At 37.4% G+C, this 17,580-nt stretch overlaps 1 protein-coding gene across 1 annotated transcript; it reads left to right on the plus strand.

The window, feature by feature from the left end:
• The first annotated feature begins 4,359 nt into the window (after nucleotides 1-4,359).
• Nucleotides 4,360-12,171, plus strand: ufm1 (ubiquitin-fold modifier 1). The gene is made up of 6 exons (XM_057821866.1): nucleotides 4,360-4,422; nucleotides 4,527-4,583; nucleotides 5,183-5,240; nucleotides 5,443-5,482; nucleotides 7,148-7,180; nucleotides 11,277-12,171. Coding segments are annotated over exons 1-6 (273 nt in total). The 5' UTR covers nucleotides 4,360-4,420; the 3' UTR covers nucleotides 11,360-12,171.
• The last annotated feature ends 5,409 nt before the right edge of the window (nucleotides 12,172-17,580 follow it).

A 17,580-nucleotide genomic window follows, 5' to 3' on the forward strand; every position in this document is an offset into this window, starting at 1 on the left:
CATTTATTTTGTTTTGTTAAATGTAGGGCTGTCAAATTTATCATGTTAAGGGCGGTGATTAGTTTTTAAAAATTAATCACGTGAAAATATTTATCGCAATTAATGCATTCGCTGTACGACTCATTCACGCATTGCCGCAAACAGCCTACAATGGCGCCGTTTTACTCATATACAGAGATAAGAGGCAGAGTGGAGTAGATACAAGCATTCATTGGGGCCGTGCTTTTAATTGGCAAAAGCTTTGTCATCTCTCCCACAGCACCTATAAATATTGTGGGAAGCGACGTGGGGAAGAATGACAGGAGTTGATCTTTTTCTTAACACCCTGTAGCGTACCCAACGCAGAGAAGATATAGCATTTGCAGCCACCACACACAGTCATGGTTGCACCACTTCCCATTATGCATTTGGGCAGAACAGTTAAGTCGCTACAGTATCATTTACTGAAAGTTCAACAAATACACTAGATGGCAATATTTAGTCACAATATACAAACTCACATTTATCCTTTAAGAATTGCAAGTATTTCTATCCGTGTATCCCTTTCACAGAAAGAATGTTAATAAAGTTAATGCCATCTTGTGGATTTATTGTTATAATAAACAAATACAGTACTTATGTACAGGATGTTGATTGTATATATCCGTCTTGTCTTATCTTTCCATTCCAACAATAATTTACAGAAAAATATGGCATATTTTAGAGATGGTTTGAATTGCGATTAATTACGATTAATTAATTTTTAAGCTGTGATAAACTCGATTAAAAATTTTAATCGTTTGACAGCCCTAGTTAAATGTACACCTTATGCCTAATATATACATAACACAATAAAACAGAATTGTTGTGGAACTCAAAATGTTGACTGGACAGTAATGGACTAGGCACATTAAATCATTAGTAACATCAAATATTACACTATACACTAAAGCAGGGGTCAGCAACCTTTTTGGTGTGGCGTGCCACTTTCAAATTTTCTTGTCAATCAGTGTGCCACACCAAGATTAATGACGCACATCCGAATTTTTATATCCAACAGAGCTGTAATTTTACTCCAAAGAAAACAACATGAACATACGTTGAAATCTTACCACTACCATTCTTCTTTAACAAATAACTAAAAAATAAAAGTATATTTTAGAAAATATCAAAACTTGAGCATCATCTTATGTAAACATATCACACACACACACAACCCAGCAAGAAAAGGGGAACAAGCGTGATTCTCAGTGCAGGTCTCTCACAGTACAGAGCGGGCTGTTTTAACCTTCAAAGTCAGGCGACTACTTTGTCTTTTTCACTAACAGTGAATTCTATGCACAATTTTAGATTTTATATAACAAATACAAAAGATGACTACCTTAATGTGATCCCTGGCCCTGTTTTCCATGAATTTCATGTTTCGTCTCGTAGTTGCGTTTGACACTTGTTATGCGACACACACACAACGCTCCCGAGGCATAATGCACAGAGCAAGCGGACGTAACCAGCCAACCAGTTGTTACCGGCACCCCCAAGGGGCCGCTGTCCCCTACAGTATGACCAGCTTACAAGTTGAGCGTAAGAAAAAGAGAGGCAGGGAGCAAGGTGTTGAGAGAGAGTTGTGCGAAGAGCGCCATGAAAAGTGGCTGTGTCCCATGCTGGTTTTAGTTTTGTTAATAAAAGTCTCCAGCAAAATACCATCCAACGTGTCACTGTGTTTTTATACACATCACCACCTCTCTGAAGTAATAAGCACCGGGCGAATCGACGACAACAAGCCACGTTAATCGCCTGTCCACTACACCCTACGGTGCAGAGTTGCAATTACCAAAAAGTGCAATTGGTAACACAGTGTACTTCCGCCAGCTCTCTGATTGGTCGGCTTCGTGACATGTTAGTAGCGTGGGCTGAATTAAACGCGCAGAGAAAAAAAATCCGACAAGCGCAGGAGTCGAGAAATTGGGGAAGAGCTGGAGGTGTGCTCAAAATCAATTATTGCTCGCATATAACGCCACAGGCAGAATGGGTGAGAGGGGCGGTCCCGTAAAGCCCCTAAATAACAGGGCGCGCAACTGAAAATTCCTTAATTTCCGGTAAAAAGGCACATTGTAAATGGGCTCGCTTCCGCTATCCAAACAGCTAAACATGAAAAGGTTCACACTCCGGATGTTTTCAGTAATCCTTTATGTGTCTCTTTTCTTTTTTATGAAACTAAAACAATGAAAAAATACCTGCAATCAGCAACAATGCTGCAAATAACAAAAATGCCATCCATATATGCAAACACAATTAGCCTGTATTCAGTAGTTCTTAATTAGAAATATCAAACACATTTCCCCTCAAACATGCAACCTAAAGACAATATAAAGAGTGTAATTCTCAATTTGACAACAAAATACTCACAGACGTTGCTCTAAAGAACACAAATGCCACTCAAGTTGTGAGAGTGGAGCTGCCATGTAACACACTGAATCCCATTTGAAGAACTTCCTATTTGCATTTTTCTTCTACTGTTTTAGAACCAATAAATAAAACGGCCACAAGATGGGGCGCTTGAGCAAGTGATAAAGCTACAACCGACAATGAACATAACACGCATTTTTTTTTTTTTTTTTTTTTTGCCATGCTCTCGCGTGTCACTGGTTAACCCTTCGCGTGCCAGTGCTGACACGCGTGTCATAGGTTGCCGACCCCTGCACTAAAGTATATCAGTAGCCGTGTCCTTAAGTCTTTCTTAAGTTTTCCCCTGACCTTTTTACTGCGATAATATAATGAAAACCTGAAATTATGGCTTTTAGGTTTGGCCACCCCAAGATTTTAAGTGGCCCCATCTGGCCACCCCTATGAAAAATTTCTGGAGGCGCCACTGCACTCAGTTCATTTTTATCGCCAAATAAGTTTAAAGTCCACAAAGGCTTGATGACATATAAGACAGTACAGGTGGTACACATACTGTATTTCCGGCTACATGTTTTACACGAACGCCTGTTTCAGTAATTCAGTGCTACAGATTTCTTATCTTATTGGCTCCCATTGACAGACGTCCAAATGGAATTGGATTGGATTTCTACTTGTGATAAACTCATTTAAATTCACAACAGAAGAATGAAAATACTAAGAGCCAAATGCTGGGATGTCTGTCATTGTTAAAAAATATATATACCAAATTTCCTAATTTTATACTGCAGAGTGAACCTGACTAGGTAGGACAATCACTAAACCTTGCTGGCACGCCTGACCACACGCAATGAAAAAAACTAAAATGGGTTTCAACAATCCATAGATGATAGGTTTGGTTACAATATGAAAAACTTGCATTTCTTTTAAATATTGACTGTTGGCAAATAGAAATGTTATATTGGTTGAAAAAAAAACTACTAAAGGGAGATCATCCAGCATATTTACAAGATAAGCAAAATGCACTTTTTAATTCAAGTAACATTTCAACGTGCCTGAATAGTGTATGACTGGCTCAGAACTAAAAATAAAAAATTGTGTTTGCAAAAATAATTTGTGCTGACCTTAAACACAAAAAAACTGAACTCCTAAGAAACACATTTTAACGCTTTTTAACTTGGTTTAACCATGAACCTGCACATCACTTGAACCACTTTTCTATTTATAGATTTTTTTTTTCCTTTTTTTTTTTTTTTCCATATTCTATTCTATGCACAAATGACGCTAAAATTAGGACAGCATTGCACTATTTCCGTCATGTACATATTTCAGTCTAAGTAAGCTATTATGCACTTATAACTCTAGAGCATATATTTTTTCTATTTAATAATCAAATATATATGTTTATACTGGAGTGCCACGTCCAATTTCGTTGTTCACAATGTTCTGTTGTTGACAATGACAATAAAGACCTACTCTATTCTATTTTATTCTATTTATCTATAAAAATGTGTGCACTCGCACAATGAAAATAAGAAAATACTCGCAAAATTAACCTGTGTTTGCAAAAATAATGTCCATGGTTTCAAAATACTTTTATGTCAATTAAAATATATTTTGTGCTTGCAAAATTATTTTGTCAGTGTAATTATTTTGCGAACACCATTTTTTTAGGGGAGAAGCCCTAAAAAAAAGCCCTGTTTTTTTACAAGCACAAATTAGTTTTAAATATATTTTTTTCCAAACATGAACTGTCTTGTTTATGTCAGTGCACGTCCATTTCCATGATCAGTAAATTTTAGTAGGCCGAAAATATTGCCTGTTCGAAAACATTCCCTTCTCTTATTTTTTATTTTTATCCCTGCCATCACACATTTAATGATCTGTTTATATATTGTATTGAAATATTCCTAAACTAAATAAAAATATGCTATATTTTTCTGCCTAGAATTAAATTAAACCGATGACGTGTACATAAGGGTCCTTCTGGACTTCCGGTTATGCGTAAACAGCTCACAAGCTGAGTCGCTTTGCCTTAAAAATGTATGTTTTTATTCTTTTGCGTTTGACCTTTGGTTTAAATATTGAGATTAAATACCTGTCTAAAACTAAGGTATTGACTGAGTTCTTTTTGTCTGCTTGTCCAGGTCTAAAGTAACGTTTAAAATCACGCTGACGTCGGACCCCCGGCTCCCCTTCAAAGTGTGAGTGTACACTGCATTGACAGCTCAGTGACTAAAATCGATCTGAAATGTGTGCTTAACCATTTTTATTTTAAATCTTAGCTGTATTCTACTCAAATCACTGTTTATGTTTTAATATGAGCAGCTCGTTGAAACGTGCGGCTTTTGGTGTAAGCATATGCTAGCTGCGAGAGGTGGCAAAAGTAAACATAAATAAAAATAATTATTAAAAATCTGGACTGGTCTGATAGACAAGCACGCTACAAGCAGTGTTAGGGTTTTTTATTTTTTATTTTTTTTAACAAATGTTAAAACGTTAATACTTTAAATTATTGTCAGCCATTGACGGCGATAGAAGTCCAATCATGTGGCTCTTAATATTTTTCATCCTTCTGTTGTGAATTTAAATTAGTTTGTCACTTGTAGACAAACATTCGTTTATTCCCTCGTAGTTCAAATGGATTGGACATCTATCAACGTTAATGGCAGCTAATGAGGAGTTTTTTTGTTTTGTTTTGTTTTTTAAATCCAATACCATTTGAAAAACATTTGGCTTTTAAAATATGTATTATGATCAAATAAATCATTGTAACATGTTAATATCTTTCTTTATTTAACAGCTTGAGTGTCCCAGAGAGCACGCCATTCACTGCGGTGTTGAAGTTTGCCGCTGAGGAAGTAAGGCAACAGCTGGGGGGAAAATGCTGATCCCACTTTTTTAACCCCCTTAAATGCAACTAGCGACTTAAATTCCAGACAACTATTTCCACATATGCTTATGACAAAATGAAGCCTGGTCGAACCAAATTTTCTAGGACCGAGCCTATTTCATATTATATTACAGCGCTTATTTATGTTTTCCATTTGACCCTCATTGCAGTTCAAAGTGCCATCTGCCACCAGCGCCATCATCACTAATGGTGAGTTCCCGAGGTCATACAGTCTGACCCTAAGCAAAGGCGTCCTGGCCAATCAAGCGATTTTTAGTGAATGAGTTAATAATGTACAATATACCGCATAGTTACACTATTTATTATCTTTGCACCGTAGCATTTCTTTTTTTTTACCAATTTTCATCTGAGACTACAGTGGTACCTCTACATACGGAGTTAATTCGTTCCAGGACCTTGTTTGTAAGTCGAAGTGATCGTATGTCGAGCAGGATTTTCCCATAAGAATACATTATAATTCCATTAATTAAACAGCCCGAAAACCTACACTAAATTCTTAATAAATACTGATGTTACTATTGCAAATATCAATTACAAGTACAAATAAATTATGAATAAAAATCGGAACAATAATATAATAATAGTAATAACAATGATAGTATAAAAGTATATCGGCTTACAAAATCGGCATTGGATATCTGCAATCGGCTCCAATTTTTTTTTAGATGTGGGTATCTGCATTGGCATTTAAAAATCCCATATCGGTCGACTTCTAGACTTCCAAAATGTTTAAACTGGGGGGACTGGCTGTGATGTTCATTTTAATACCTATCATAATGTAAAATAACGGGTTCTAATGTGGCGAGTGTGTTTGCGTAGTGTACCTGAACACATCGCGTGGCTGACGTGACAGAGTGAGCCTTTTTACTTTCACTTTGCTTACTTACTGCGGGGAACACTAGGCGTGTTGTGTTGCACAAATTGATGGAATAAATGAGTGATGCTGCCAAAGGGGGGGCCACAAAATAGTAAATGTGATGGTTCACTTACTTACCCCCCCCCCTCCACACACACACACACACACACACACACATCCGTCATTGTTTTCATACTATCCTCATTAAAATATGAAAACCTATAAATGTTTGGGTGGTTTTAAAGCACTGTTTTTTCATCTGTGTGATTTTGACAAAGATCAGATCACATTTGATGATTTTATGCAGAAACGTGAGAAATTCCAAAAGGTTCAGATTTGTTATACCACTGTAATATCTATCTATCTATCTATCTATCTATCTATCTATCTATCTATCTATCTATCTATCTATCTATCTATCTATCTATCTATCTATCTATCTATCTATCTATCTATCTATCTATCTATCTATCTATCTACAGGTCAATAGTAAGTATCACCTTTTTCCTTTTTTTTTTTCAACCACCTGCACTTACATTTTTGGAACCCATGTTGATTTCTCTCACGAGGAAATCTGCCGGGCTCTCAGTCTTGCGGGAAAACAAAAAAAATTGCGGTGCTGTCGTAGATCGTCGTATTGAGAGCATGTAGTCGGATTTAGAAACAAATGGCGAGTCAAATTATACGTCGGATGTCGAAAAGATTGTGTGTCGAACGGATCGTATGTTGAAGTACCACTGTATAACTTTCTGTAGTAATGACCTATTCAATCGATAGGGAGCTGTTGGTTCACATGGTGGCGGCGACACCTAGTGGTCGAGACGGAAACAATTATTTGTGTCTGATTTATATCATGTTTGTACCTAGTTTGGGGCAATTTCTTGATCAATTGCTTAAAAATATAGTTGTTCTTCTCATACTGCCTGTTCTGGCAACATCACAGTAGTGTTTGTCCATCATGTCCTTAATCTTTAAGACGCACCGTTTTATCTTTGCAGACGGAATTGGAATCAATCCTGCGCAGACAGCAGGTGAGCCGTGAAATGTATTTATAGTATTTCTCAAATATGCACCACTCACAAAAAGTCTTGATTGAACCTTGCATACGTGTTTTTTGGGATGTGGTAGAAAACTCCAAGACCTTAGAAATGTGATACAGATGTGCTAACAATTCGTCTGCTATAGACACCAGATTGAAACGATGCTTTTTTAAATGTTTGCATTTTTATTTTTGGTTCAATATGGAACATTTTTCTAAGCCTCATTTAACAGAATATTGCAAATCTAAGATCAGGTTCATACTGCAGGTCTTAACGCACAATTTTTGTCATATGTTTTTTTTTAGGATGCCCGTTCAGACTGCCTTTGTCCATTGAGCCCGTTCAAATATTACACATGCGCACTAATTCGCAGTCCGACACGCACTGAGCAAACTGACCCTTATGCGCGGAAGCATCAAAACAAATGACTACACATGCTGGCTATACATCATTCCAGGGGGATCATATTTTGATTTTCAAACAGGACACAAATAACAGACATTAATAATCCCCGTTTAGTCTTATACTCAAAGTTCATATGGATTGATAGAACGCATGGAAGTGCTGTGCGTGCATATATGTGTGTGCGTCAGTTTGCCCAGACTCCGTCATGTAAGCAATACTGAAATATTGCTTATTTGGCGCACAGAAAGAAAACCGAGCATTATCAGGCTTATCCTTTTCTTCATTTTATGTTTTTTATGACTGTGGTCAGGCCTGCTTACTGCATAAAAGTCTAGTTCATGCTAAGCGCTAACACTAATTAAGGGAGTGCCAAAAAATCGATTATTAGATGCATCACGATTCGACACATGACGATTCGATTATGTTTCATAAATGTTCACAAACGATGATTTTCCCTAATAAATTTATGACAGCCGCTCGTAGCGGAACGAAATTCAAGACACGTCTGCACACCTTTAACGGACGCATGCACAACGTTATGATGGATGCTGCCGGTTACTAGAGGTGTGCAAAATTTCCGATTCTTAGATTATTCGCGATTCGGCCGTGGAAAATTCGAGAACGATTCAAAAACATCCAAATTCGTACAACACACAGCGCGCCGCGCGGTCAATGAGCAACGGAGCGAGAGTAGCTAAACATCATGCTTCTCATTACCCGGCCCCTCGGGTAATGCCAATGCTCAACTCACGGCTCTAGCTCAACTCATGCCACGAGATTAAAAAAAATACAACATACCTGACTGCTGCTAAAAAGCTGCTACAAAAGTACGTCATCCACATGTTACGGTAGATATCATTTATATAGGACTAGATGCACTACAGTAGCGGTAGTGTTACCAGCACATCTACAAAAAGCTAGATGGGGACGTAGTAAACGGCCGCCATCTTAAAGCAGTACACTTCCCTGCAAGGCTGTTGTAGCGAACCTTCCAAGCAAACCTAATTAACTATTTATCTAAAATACTCCTAAATCGGTAAAATATTGACTTGAATCTATCTTTAAAATAGTTTTAAAACTTTCACATGTCGAAAGTAGACAAAAGGGAAATTATGGATTAACGGGAGCAATTTTAACAACTTTAACGGTTGGTTCACAACATTAAATTAATTGAATGTAGTTTAAAGCTGCTGATAGAGAATGGGGACTGGAGTTTTTTATTTACTGTTATTTTTGTATATTTGTTTACTGCTATATGTTAACTTGATACTGAAATAGTAGTTTGGTTTAGCCTGAGAGTATTTTTGAACAATTTTGGAACTAATGTACAAAAGTAGAGCTGTCCCGACTAGTCGACATAGTCGACGTCATCGATGACGTAAATCCGTCGACGAGCACAACATCCCGTCGACGGTTAATGAAGGGTTAAAAAAAATATATGCGCGGAAAGTTCAGAATGTCGGATGCTCTGTATGCAAGCGGGGAAAGCGCCACAAAGCCAAAAAAGCGCACCAGAGTGTCCAAAACATTGACTTATTTCAAAGAAATAAAGGAGGGTACACTCTTGTGTCCTGTCTCTTCACTGCCAAGCTTGGCTGCACGTCGGCCGTGAATAAACACCTCAAGCGCCGTCACCGTTTGTAAAAAAAAATTTTTTCATTTTTTGTACACCAGAGGGTGCTGTCGCTTTACTAAATAATAATGTTTCATTGACAATGGGCCCTATAAGTGCTATTAGTATTTCCAACTGAAAGGTTTATTTCATGTTATGGTTTATTTTATGGTATAGAAAAGTATATAACGTTAAAAGGTCATAAATATATACAGTATATACAGTGATTGCACTCAAGGAAGAGATTGTCAATGATAATAAATTAAGGTAAAGGCAATTCATATAGGCAATTCATTGATATATAAATAAGGTTTAAAAGGAAAAAGTGAAAAGTTTTCGTTAATTTCTAATTGTGTTGTTTTATTTGTGTGCACCATAGCTCTTACAGTGTGATTACATCAAGGATGGAATAAAAGTTGTAAACCATCAGTTTAAGAGACCATCTTTTCAATCGGGATGCTACACTAGTTAATTCTATCAGCATTTGAAGTCATTGTTTATTTGTGATTTATTATTGTTATTTACGTGTTTATTTGTACTTTAGTAAATAATTTAAGTGTTCCAATATGTTTTTTGTAAATTGATAAGCGTCACCAAAAATTTCATTGCTAAATTAGTAAACAAAAACAAAAATTTTTTTTTTTTTAATTATTAGATTAGTCGACTAATCGTAAAAATAGTCTGCTGACTAATCGGGAGAAAATTAGTCGTTTGGGACAGCCCTATACAAAACATTAAAAAAAAAAAAAAAAAGGAGGAGGGTGCATCAATAATCGTTTTAGAATCGAATCGGAGCATATGAATCGTAATCGTAATCGAATCGTTAGGTGCCCAAAGATTCCCAGCTCTACCGGTTACTGAGTGAGAGATTTGCTCCTTTTCAAAAGACTGGAGAATAAATTTGTGTATGACACAGGCTGGGACCCTGTTATTTTTTAAGTAAGTTATTTTTTAGAGCGAGAGGGGAAGAGAGATAGTTCGTTGCTCCTTGTCTTTCAGTTGTCCAGCAGTAGTTTCAAGTCATGTCATTTGAAAAATGTCCTGAGTGTGCGGCTAAAATCTGTGTGCGTCTATAAGAGGTGAGTACACGAACCCTCTTGTACTGTTTAGCCTTTATTGTTGTTGTTTTTAAGATGTTAACAGTTAGCACTGAGCGCTAAGCTAATTAGCGAATTTGCTAACGTGTATTTCCATGTCCATTTGTGCGTTGTTTGTTGGTGTACAAAAGTTACTCCATATGCAGAATGTGTAAAACCATTAGTAAGTACAGTGGTAACACTACAAACATGCGAAATAGTACAGAAATCTGTGAAGACAAAGTGTATTGGTTAAAAGAAGTCTCATTTCTAAAGACACTTTGTTTCTAGAAAATGTGAAAATTCCACGTGTGTAAATGTATTGTTGAGAGAAATAAGTTCTGCCTTTAAAAAGGTTAATGTTTTTGCACTTTCTTGTTAAAAAAAAAAAAAAAAAAAAGAAAATAAGCAGCTTTTTGTTGTATGAGCATGTTTCCATCGTTCCTGTGGAATCATTAGGATATTTTAGATAAATAATGGCCATAAATTTGTTTGGCTACTTTATTAATTAGTAATGTACGATGCATCGACAATCGTGCTAACCGTGATCATCGTCAATACCGTGACCATCATTCAATAATCGAATCTTTGCACCCTGAATCGTAATCGAATCGTTGAGTGCCTAAAATGGCACACTGCCATCCTGCCTGCCAATCTCGCTCTTTGGTGACGCAATTGCTGGATGAATTCCGATTTGGGAGACTTGACAGTTCAGACCACCACCACCACATTCTGGAAAAACGGGGCTCAGATCTGATTTAAACCACATACGAAAGTGACCCAGGTCGGATTTGAAATTTGAGCGCCTTGAAAGGTGGAAAAGCGCTATATAAGTATAACACCATTTACCATTTAAGTCCTAAAAACACAAAAAAAAATGGATTTGTGCATTAAGACCTGTGCTCTGAACCTAGCCTAATAGGTTTCGTTCCACGTTCTCACTTTTCCATTGTTACAATGTGCCTTCCTTACATTCTCTCGCCCGTTCCTGCAGGCAACGTGTTCCTGAAGCATGGTTCGGAGCTGCGCATCATTCCCAGAGACAGAGTAGGAGGACAAGGAGACGGACGCTGCTAGTTTCTGCCCAGGAGACCATAACTCAGCTTGGCCTCACCTATTTATGTACTGCTCCATAGTGTGGAGAATACACACACATAATGACATGCTGGCCACTTCCCTTAGTAAGTGTATGTAAACATCTTCATTTTTAATCTTTGTAAATGACAATTAAAAAGCCAGTCGCATGACATACAACGTATATTTGATAGCTATTTGCACATTCCATCTGCAGAACATTTGGAAGACCATTTATTTTGGAACTATTGTCGAAGTAATTTAATGACGCATCAAGATTATCCTACAAGGGTGGGCAAGTGGTGCTACTAATGAAAAGTGACACAGGTTTATTGTTTTATTAAAAGAAGGAATTGATAATGAAAACATCCATTAGCGACACTAAACATCCAATCCATTTTGACTGGAGCGGCTGGTAGCAATTGAATGATCGCTTCTACCTCCTCCCAGTCAAAGACGATTGGACATTTATTGCTGCAAAGAGTTAACATGAATTTGATTGGTTGATTACGATTTGCACACTTGTGCAACCACATTGTCAGAGTTGTTTACTATTTTTGTCAGGTTTAGGTGTCCACGATATAGCTGGCCTCTGAACAGGGGTGTGTAGACTTTTTTTTGTGCCCACAGTGCAAGTCACAAGAAGTCAATCTGCAGGTATGAATAACAAAAACAAACAGTTGTCTTATACTTTTACACTATTAAAAGGAAAGAGAACTCAGAATTTTTTTTAAACTGGACAAGCATTAATTTCTCATGTAAATTTTATTCAGTTAAATAAAAAAATATGTACATTTAAACATAGACAAGTGTGATACTGCTTCATCACTGTAAGCATGATTTGAAAAACTCACAAACTCAATATTTGACAGCATGCAATTTTTTGGAGCTATTTTATGTTCGGGTTTACCTGGGGGTAGTAACGGTTATACAGTACAGTATGGTGTCTTTTTAATTTACAATCATGCTTTTCTTTGTTCCTTAAAGATAAAAAGGGGCAAAGTTATACACCAGAAAACAAGTTTATTCCAAGTTGGATTTTGAAACTCTCAAACATGTATTTAGAGGGGGGTCCTCTTATGCTTTCCTTTATTTTTTTTAAATATTAATTTGAACTGCTTCTATATTTGTCCACCGGATGGTGCCATGTATTCTCATTCATGGCCTGACTTTTACTGTTCTGTCACCATGCAAGTATGTGTGGTTTCATATAGAGTCAGAGGCGGGTAGAGTAGCCAAATATTTTACTCAACAGTAGCGTTACTTCAGAATAATATTACTCAAATAAAAGTATTCGCCCAAAAAAATGTACTCAAGTACACGTAAAAGAGTATTTTGGTGTAAAGAACACTCAAGTAATGAGTAACATTGTGAGTAATTGCTTATATTTTTGGATTTTATTTTATTTTTTAATTTTTTTTTTTTTTTTAAATAATGGTATTTTATTCCGAGCACAAAGTTATCTGTATGGACTGTTGTTATATTGATACTGTACTATACCCCTTACACAAACCACATTAAGCCAAATAAAAACAATAACTGAATTCCAACAAGAGAAAAAAAAAATTACATAAATGAAGCACTATTCGTCCAAAGAGCATGACTGCCCTCTGGTGGAAAAAGTAGTTCCGAGTTTCAATAGTGAAGAGTTCCTTCATAATTACTCTTTTAAAATTAAAAGGATCATACCTCCAGTTTTCCGTGGTCAATTGGTGCCAAATAATGACAGAGAGAGGTTAAAATCTGCGCTTTCGAGTCATGTTGAGGGCAGCACTCGATATCAAATACTTCATTATCTACGGTGCTTTAAAGACACCACATGATTGAACAGGATGGCATGAAGATAGAATGGCAAAATTGAGTCATGTGATAATTGTTGCGATGTCTCATTGGTGAAATCGGTAGAGAAAAGAAAATCTAATATGTAGAATAAAGAGGAAAAAATGTAACAACCCTTGTGTAGCCCAAAGTAGCGGAGCATTTTTTCTGCACAAATCTACTTACAGTGGGGCAAATAAGTATTTAGTCAACCACTAATTGTGCAAGTTCTCCCACTTGAAAATATTAGACAGGCCTGTAATTGTCTATTATGTCCATTGTCTTCTTAAAAGGTTACTCAAGTAAATGTAACAGAATACATGTAACGCGTTACTACCCACCTCTGTATACAGTACTTCATAATTCCACACCCCATTATTAATTCAACAATAAAGGCTTTTAGTTTCCCCAATATATCCATGTTTATCAAACTGCTAAATGCATGAAATGCATTGATGATGATGATAAATAATCACAAAAGTTAGTTACACACAAGTTTTACTGCCTCCAAAATATTACAAACACATTTAAAAAAAATTTTTTTTGTTTAATTTGCCGAAATGTATAGCGATTTGAAATGATAGGGTTATAGGCCGGAGTTTGACGTTTGGGGCGTTGGGGCACAACATGTTGATGACCCCAAGACGCAGTGTCAGCAATAAAATTATTTGACAAGAATATCTATAATTATAAGTACAAGATGAGCGTTTTTTGTTGTTGTTTTGTTTCCTATCATTCTTTAGGGGAATTCTAAATTGGGCGGCTTTGGACAGCTACAGTATACTTTTCGCCAGGCTCGTCATCCATTGAATATGGTACGCCTGCCGGTGTCGTGCCAATGTAGTTACCCCCATCAAAAATTGTATCCTCTGGGCGGAGCCGCTGAGCTGATTTACTTGATTTCCGTGTTTTGGTGATGTAGTTATCTACGATGTCTTAAAACATGGCCCAGCCATTAAAAAAAAAAAAAAAAATTCTGTCGTATAACGTAACAAACGTACTGAACGTAAAAAAAGGCAATGTTTTACTGTTTTACTCATAGGGTGACCCCTAACAGTTATTACTGCAATTCAAGTCCCGTATGGAATTTCTCCAGTTTAATAAACGTCGATGTTCAAAATATATTGGTGTGGTTCTTTTTTGGCTTCAATTAATTGTTTAGGTCGACATAACTCATATAATTTATGTGTCTGTGTGTATGTGTGCTCCCACGGCAAGGGGATAAAATTTTTGACGGGGGTAACTACATTGGCAAGACAGTATTGGCTCTGTTGTACAATTAGCGTCTTTAGTGGGGCAAACTGAAACTCCGCTCACCATTTTGACGGAGCTCTCTTGGCATTTCATGGTCCACATTTTCAATCTTTGGTTGTTGCTCGGGAGTTGTTGTCACTTTTGAAAGCTTAGGTTTGAAAAAATTACGCATGTCCATTTTGCCTCTTGGGTCCTCGGGTGGTTTTGGCTAAGTAAAGCACCTAACCCATTATAAAATTATCTTTTTTGTTAATTAGGGCCCGAGCACTAAGCGTGCGAAGGCCCTATTGTTTTGCAAAGGATTATTATTATTATTATTATTATTATTATTATTATTATTCTTCTTTTTTCAGGGCAAATGAAAATGGCCAATTTGGAGGCCTGAACATGCACGAAAAGTCACCAAAATTTGCACAAACGTGCGGCTTTGCGTAAATTTCGATAATCTTGTGTCGTTTTGAAAAAATGTCAAAAAATGGCTCAGTGGCGCCCCCTTGACCCTTAAAATTTTCAAAAAGGCCTCTCCTCTCAGGTTTTCAACGTAGAGCAATGAAATTTGGGGAGTAGATACCTTATGCCTAAATGTTCAAAAAAGCCTCTTGCACCCATATTCCAAATCCAACAGGAAATCGGATATTTTGGATCAAATGTGAAATTTTTATCGGTTCACAGTTTGAGTTTACATTTGGAGGCCTGAACATGCACGAAAACTCACCAAAATTTGCACATACATGCAACTTTGCGTAAATTTTGATAATCTACAAAAAAATTTAACAAAATGGCTCAGTGGCGCCCCCTTGAAATTTTCAAAAAGGCCTTTCCTATTAGGTTTTTTCAACGTAGAACGATGAAATTTGGCAAGTCGATACATTGTGCAAAACTGCTCCAAAAAGTCTCTTGCACCCATATTCCAAACCCAACAGGAAGCCGGAAATTTTGGATCAAATGTGAAATTTTATCGATTTACATTTGAGACCTTGTCGCTGAAGAAAATAGTTGGATAGTCTTCAAAATTGGTCAGACTATTCAGGAGACATATGAGATCTTAAGTTTTCAAAATGGGGAGTTTTCACTCAAGGGTCTGACCTGGGCGTGGTCCCAAAGTCGGCCATTTTTGGGCAAAATACCAAATTCAGAAAATGATTAAAAACTCCGTGATACAACGTTCAATCTTTTTCATTTCTAGCATGTATATGAGATATCCCAGCCTGAACACGACTGCATTGAAATATTACCCATTAGGCCTGGCGCCCCCTAGTGGGAACAGGAAATGGCCTTCTTTACGAGACAGGCTCCTCCTCCAAGGGAAAAAAATCTATTGACCTCAAACCTGTTTCAGGGGAGCCTCAAGACATGTGTTCAGGTCCCTGATGAAAAATATTGAGGTTTCGTTGAAGCGGAGAGGTCCAAACTGGAAGTGAAAATGACCGTCAACAATTTGTCTCGCCAAAAATTTTGAACAGTCATAACTCGGCAGATATGTAACATATCTGCGCCAAACTTTCCGTGTTTGTTGAGAGTCATACCCTGAAGGTTCTTGTAGGGGTCATTTGCATCAACTCTACAGTGCCAACTAGTGGCGACAGAAAGAAGTTTTAAAAAAGGCCTTTCCTATTGGGTTTTTTCAACATAGAGCAAGGAAATTTGGGGAGTAGATACCTTATGCAAAACTGCTCCAAAAAGTCTCTTGCACCCATATTCCAAATCCAACAGGAAATCGGGTATTTTGGATCGAATGTGAAATTTTCATGGGTTCACAGTAAGAGTTTACATTTGGAGGCTTGAATATGCATAAAAACTCACCAAAATTTGCACATACATGCGGCTTTGGATAACGTTCGATAATCTTGCAACGTTACGAAACAATTTAAGAAAATGGCTCAGTGGCGCCCCCTTGAAATTTTCAAAAAGGCCTCTCCATTTAGGTTTTTCTAACATAGAGTGATGAAATTTGGAGAGTCAAAACTTTGTGCAAAACTGCTCCAAAAAGTCTCTTGCACACACATTCCAAATCCTACAGGAAATCGGGTATTTTGGATTGAATGTGAACTTTTTATCGATTTACAGTGTGCACATTTTACACCTTGGCACCTAGGGAATTAGTTTGATCATTCTCAAAATTGGCGAGACTGTTCATGAGGCATATGAAATCTTAAGTTATAAAAATGGTGTGTTTTCATTCACGGGCCTGACCTGGGCGGGGCGCCAAATTCTTCCATTTTTTCGCCAAAACACCAAATTCGGAAAATGACTGATAACACCCTCATACAATGTTAAATCTATTTTAAATCTGGCATGTGTGTGAGGTATACCAGCCTGAGCAGGACTGGATTGAAAATTTACCATTTGTGCCTGGCGCCTCCTAGTGGAAACAGGAAATGCCCTTTTTTACGGGACACACTCCTCCTCTAAAGGGAAAAAACCAATCTACCTCAAACCTGCATAAGGGAAGCCTTAAGACCTGTCTTCAGGTGCCTGATGAAAAATATTGAAGTTTCGTTGAAGCGGAGGGGTCCAAACAGGAAAGTGAAAATGACTGTCAACAATTTTTCTCTCCAAAAACTTTGAACAATCATAACTCGGCAGATATAGAACATATCTGCGCCAAACTTCCCGTGCTTGTTGAGAGTCATACCCTGAAGGAACTTGTAGGGGTCATTTGCATCAACCCTACAGCGCCAACTAGTGGCGATAGGAAGTCACTCGTTTTTCCAAAACATGTCCAGTTCTTTTCATGTTGGTCATTGTAGTTTCAAGACCTATTAAAATACTTTTTTACGGCCCATGTCCACGTGTCTCTGTCTGTTGCCATGACGACCCTTTGTTCGCCATTTAAAGGAAATATTTTTTTTCAGAGACTCAGGCAGCTTATAGAGCCACAATATTTGGCACACTTGGTCGAATTGGCCAAGTTAGAAGATTAATTTTGGTTTTGAATAAGGGCTTGGCTGCACAGCTCAGTAGTGGCTCCTTTTTTGTAGTACTCTCTCCAATAGGGGTTTTTATCTCTTGGGTGTGGGAATGTAATTAGGCGACTTTCGAGCATGTTAGGTTCTAATGAGATGATTAGAGAGGAGGATCTGCCACCACCCTGACCTGCACACAGTCCGAGTTGCGTGACGTCCGAGTTGCGCTAGATTGCGAGGGCCCGT

The sequence above is a fragment of the Corythoichthys intestinalis genome, chromosome 18, assembly GCF_030265065.1.
Source record: "Corythoichthys intestinalis isolate RoL2023-P3 chromosome 18, ASM3026506v1, whole genome shotgun sequence".
NCBI lineage: Eukaryota > Metazoa > Chordata > Actinopteri > Syngnathiformes > Syngnathidae > Corythoichthys > Corythoichthys intestinalis.

Bases quoted from the DNA above. Each gene is read 5' to 3' on its own strand.
- ufm1 (XM_057821866.1), top strand. The intron at 4,584-5,182 runs GTGAGTGTACAC...TTTATTTAACAG, and splicing joins CCCCGGCTCCCCTTCAAAGT to CTTGAGTGTCCCAGAGAGCA. The intron at 5,241-5,442 runs GTAAGGCAACAG...CCCTCATTGCAG, and splicing joins TGAAGTTTGCCGCTGAGGAA to TTCAAAGTGCCATCTGCCAC.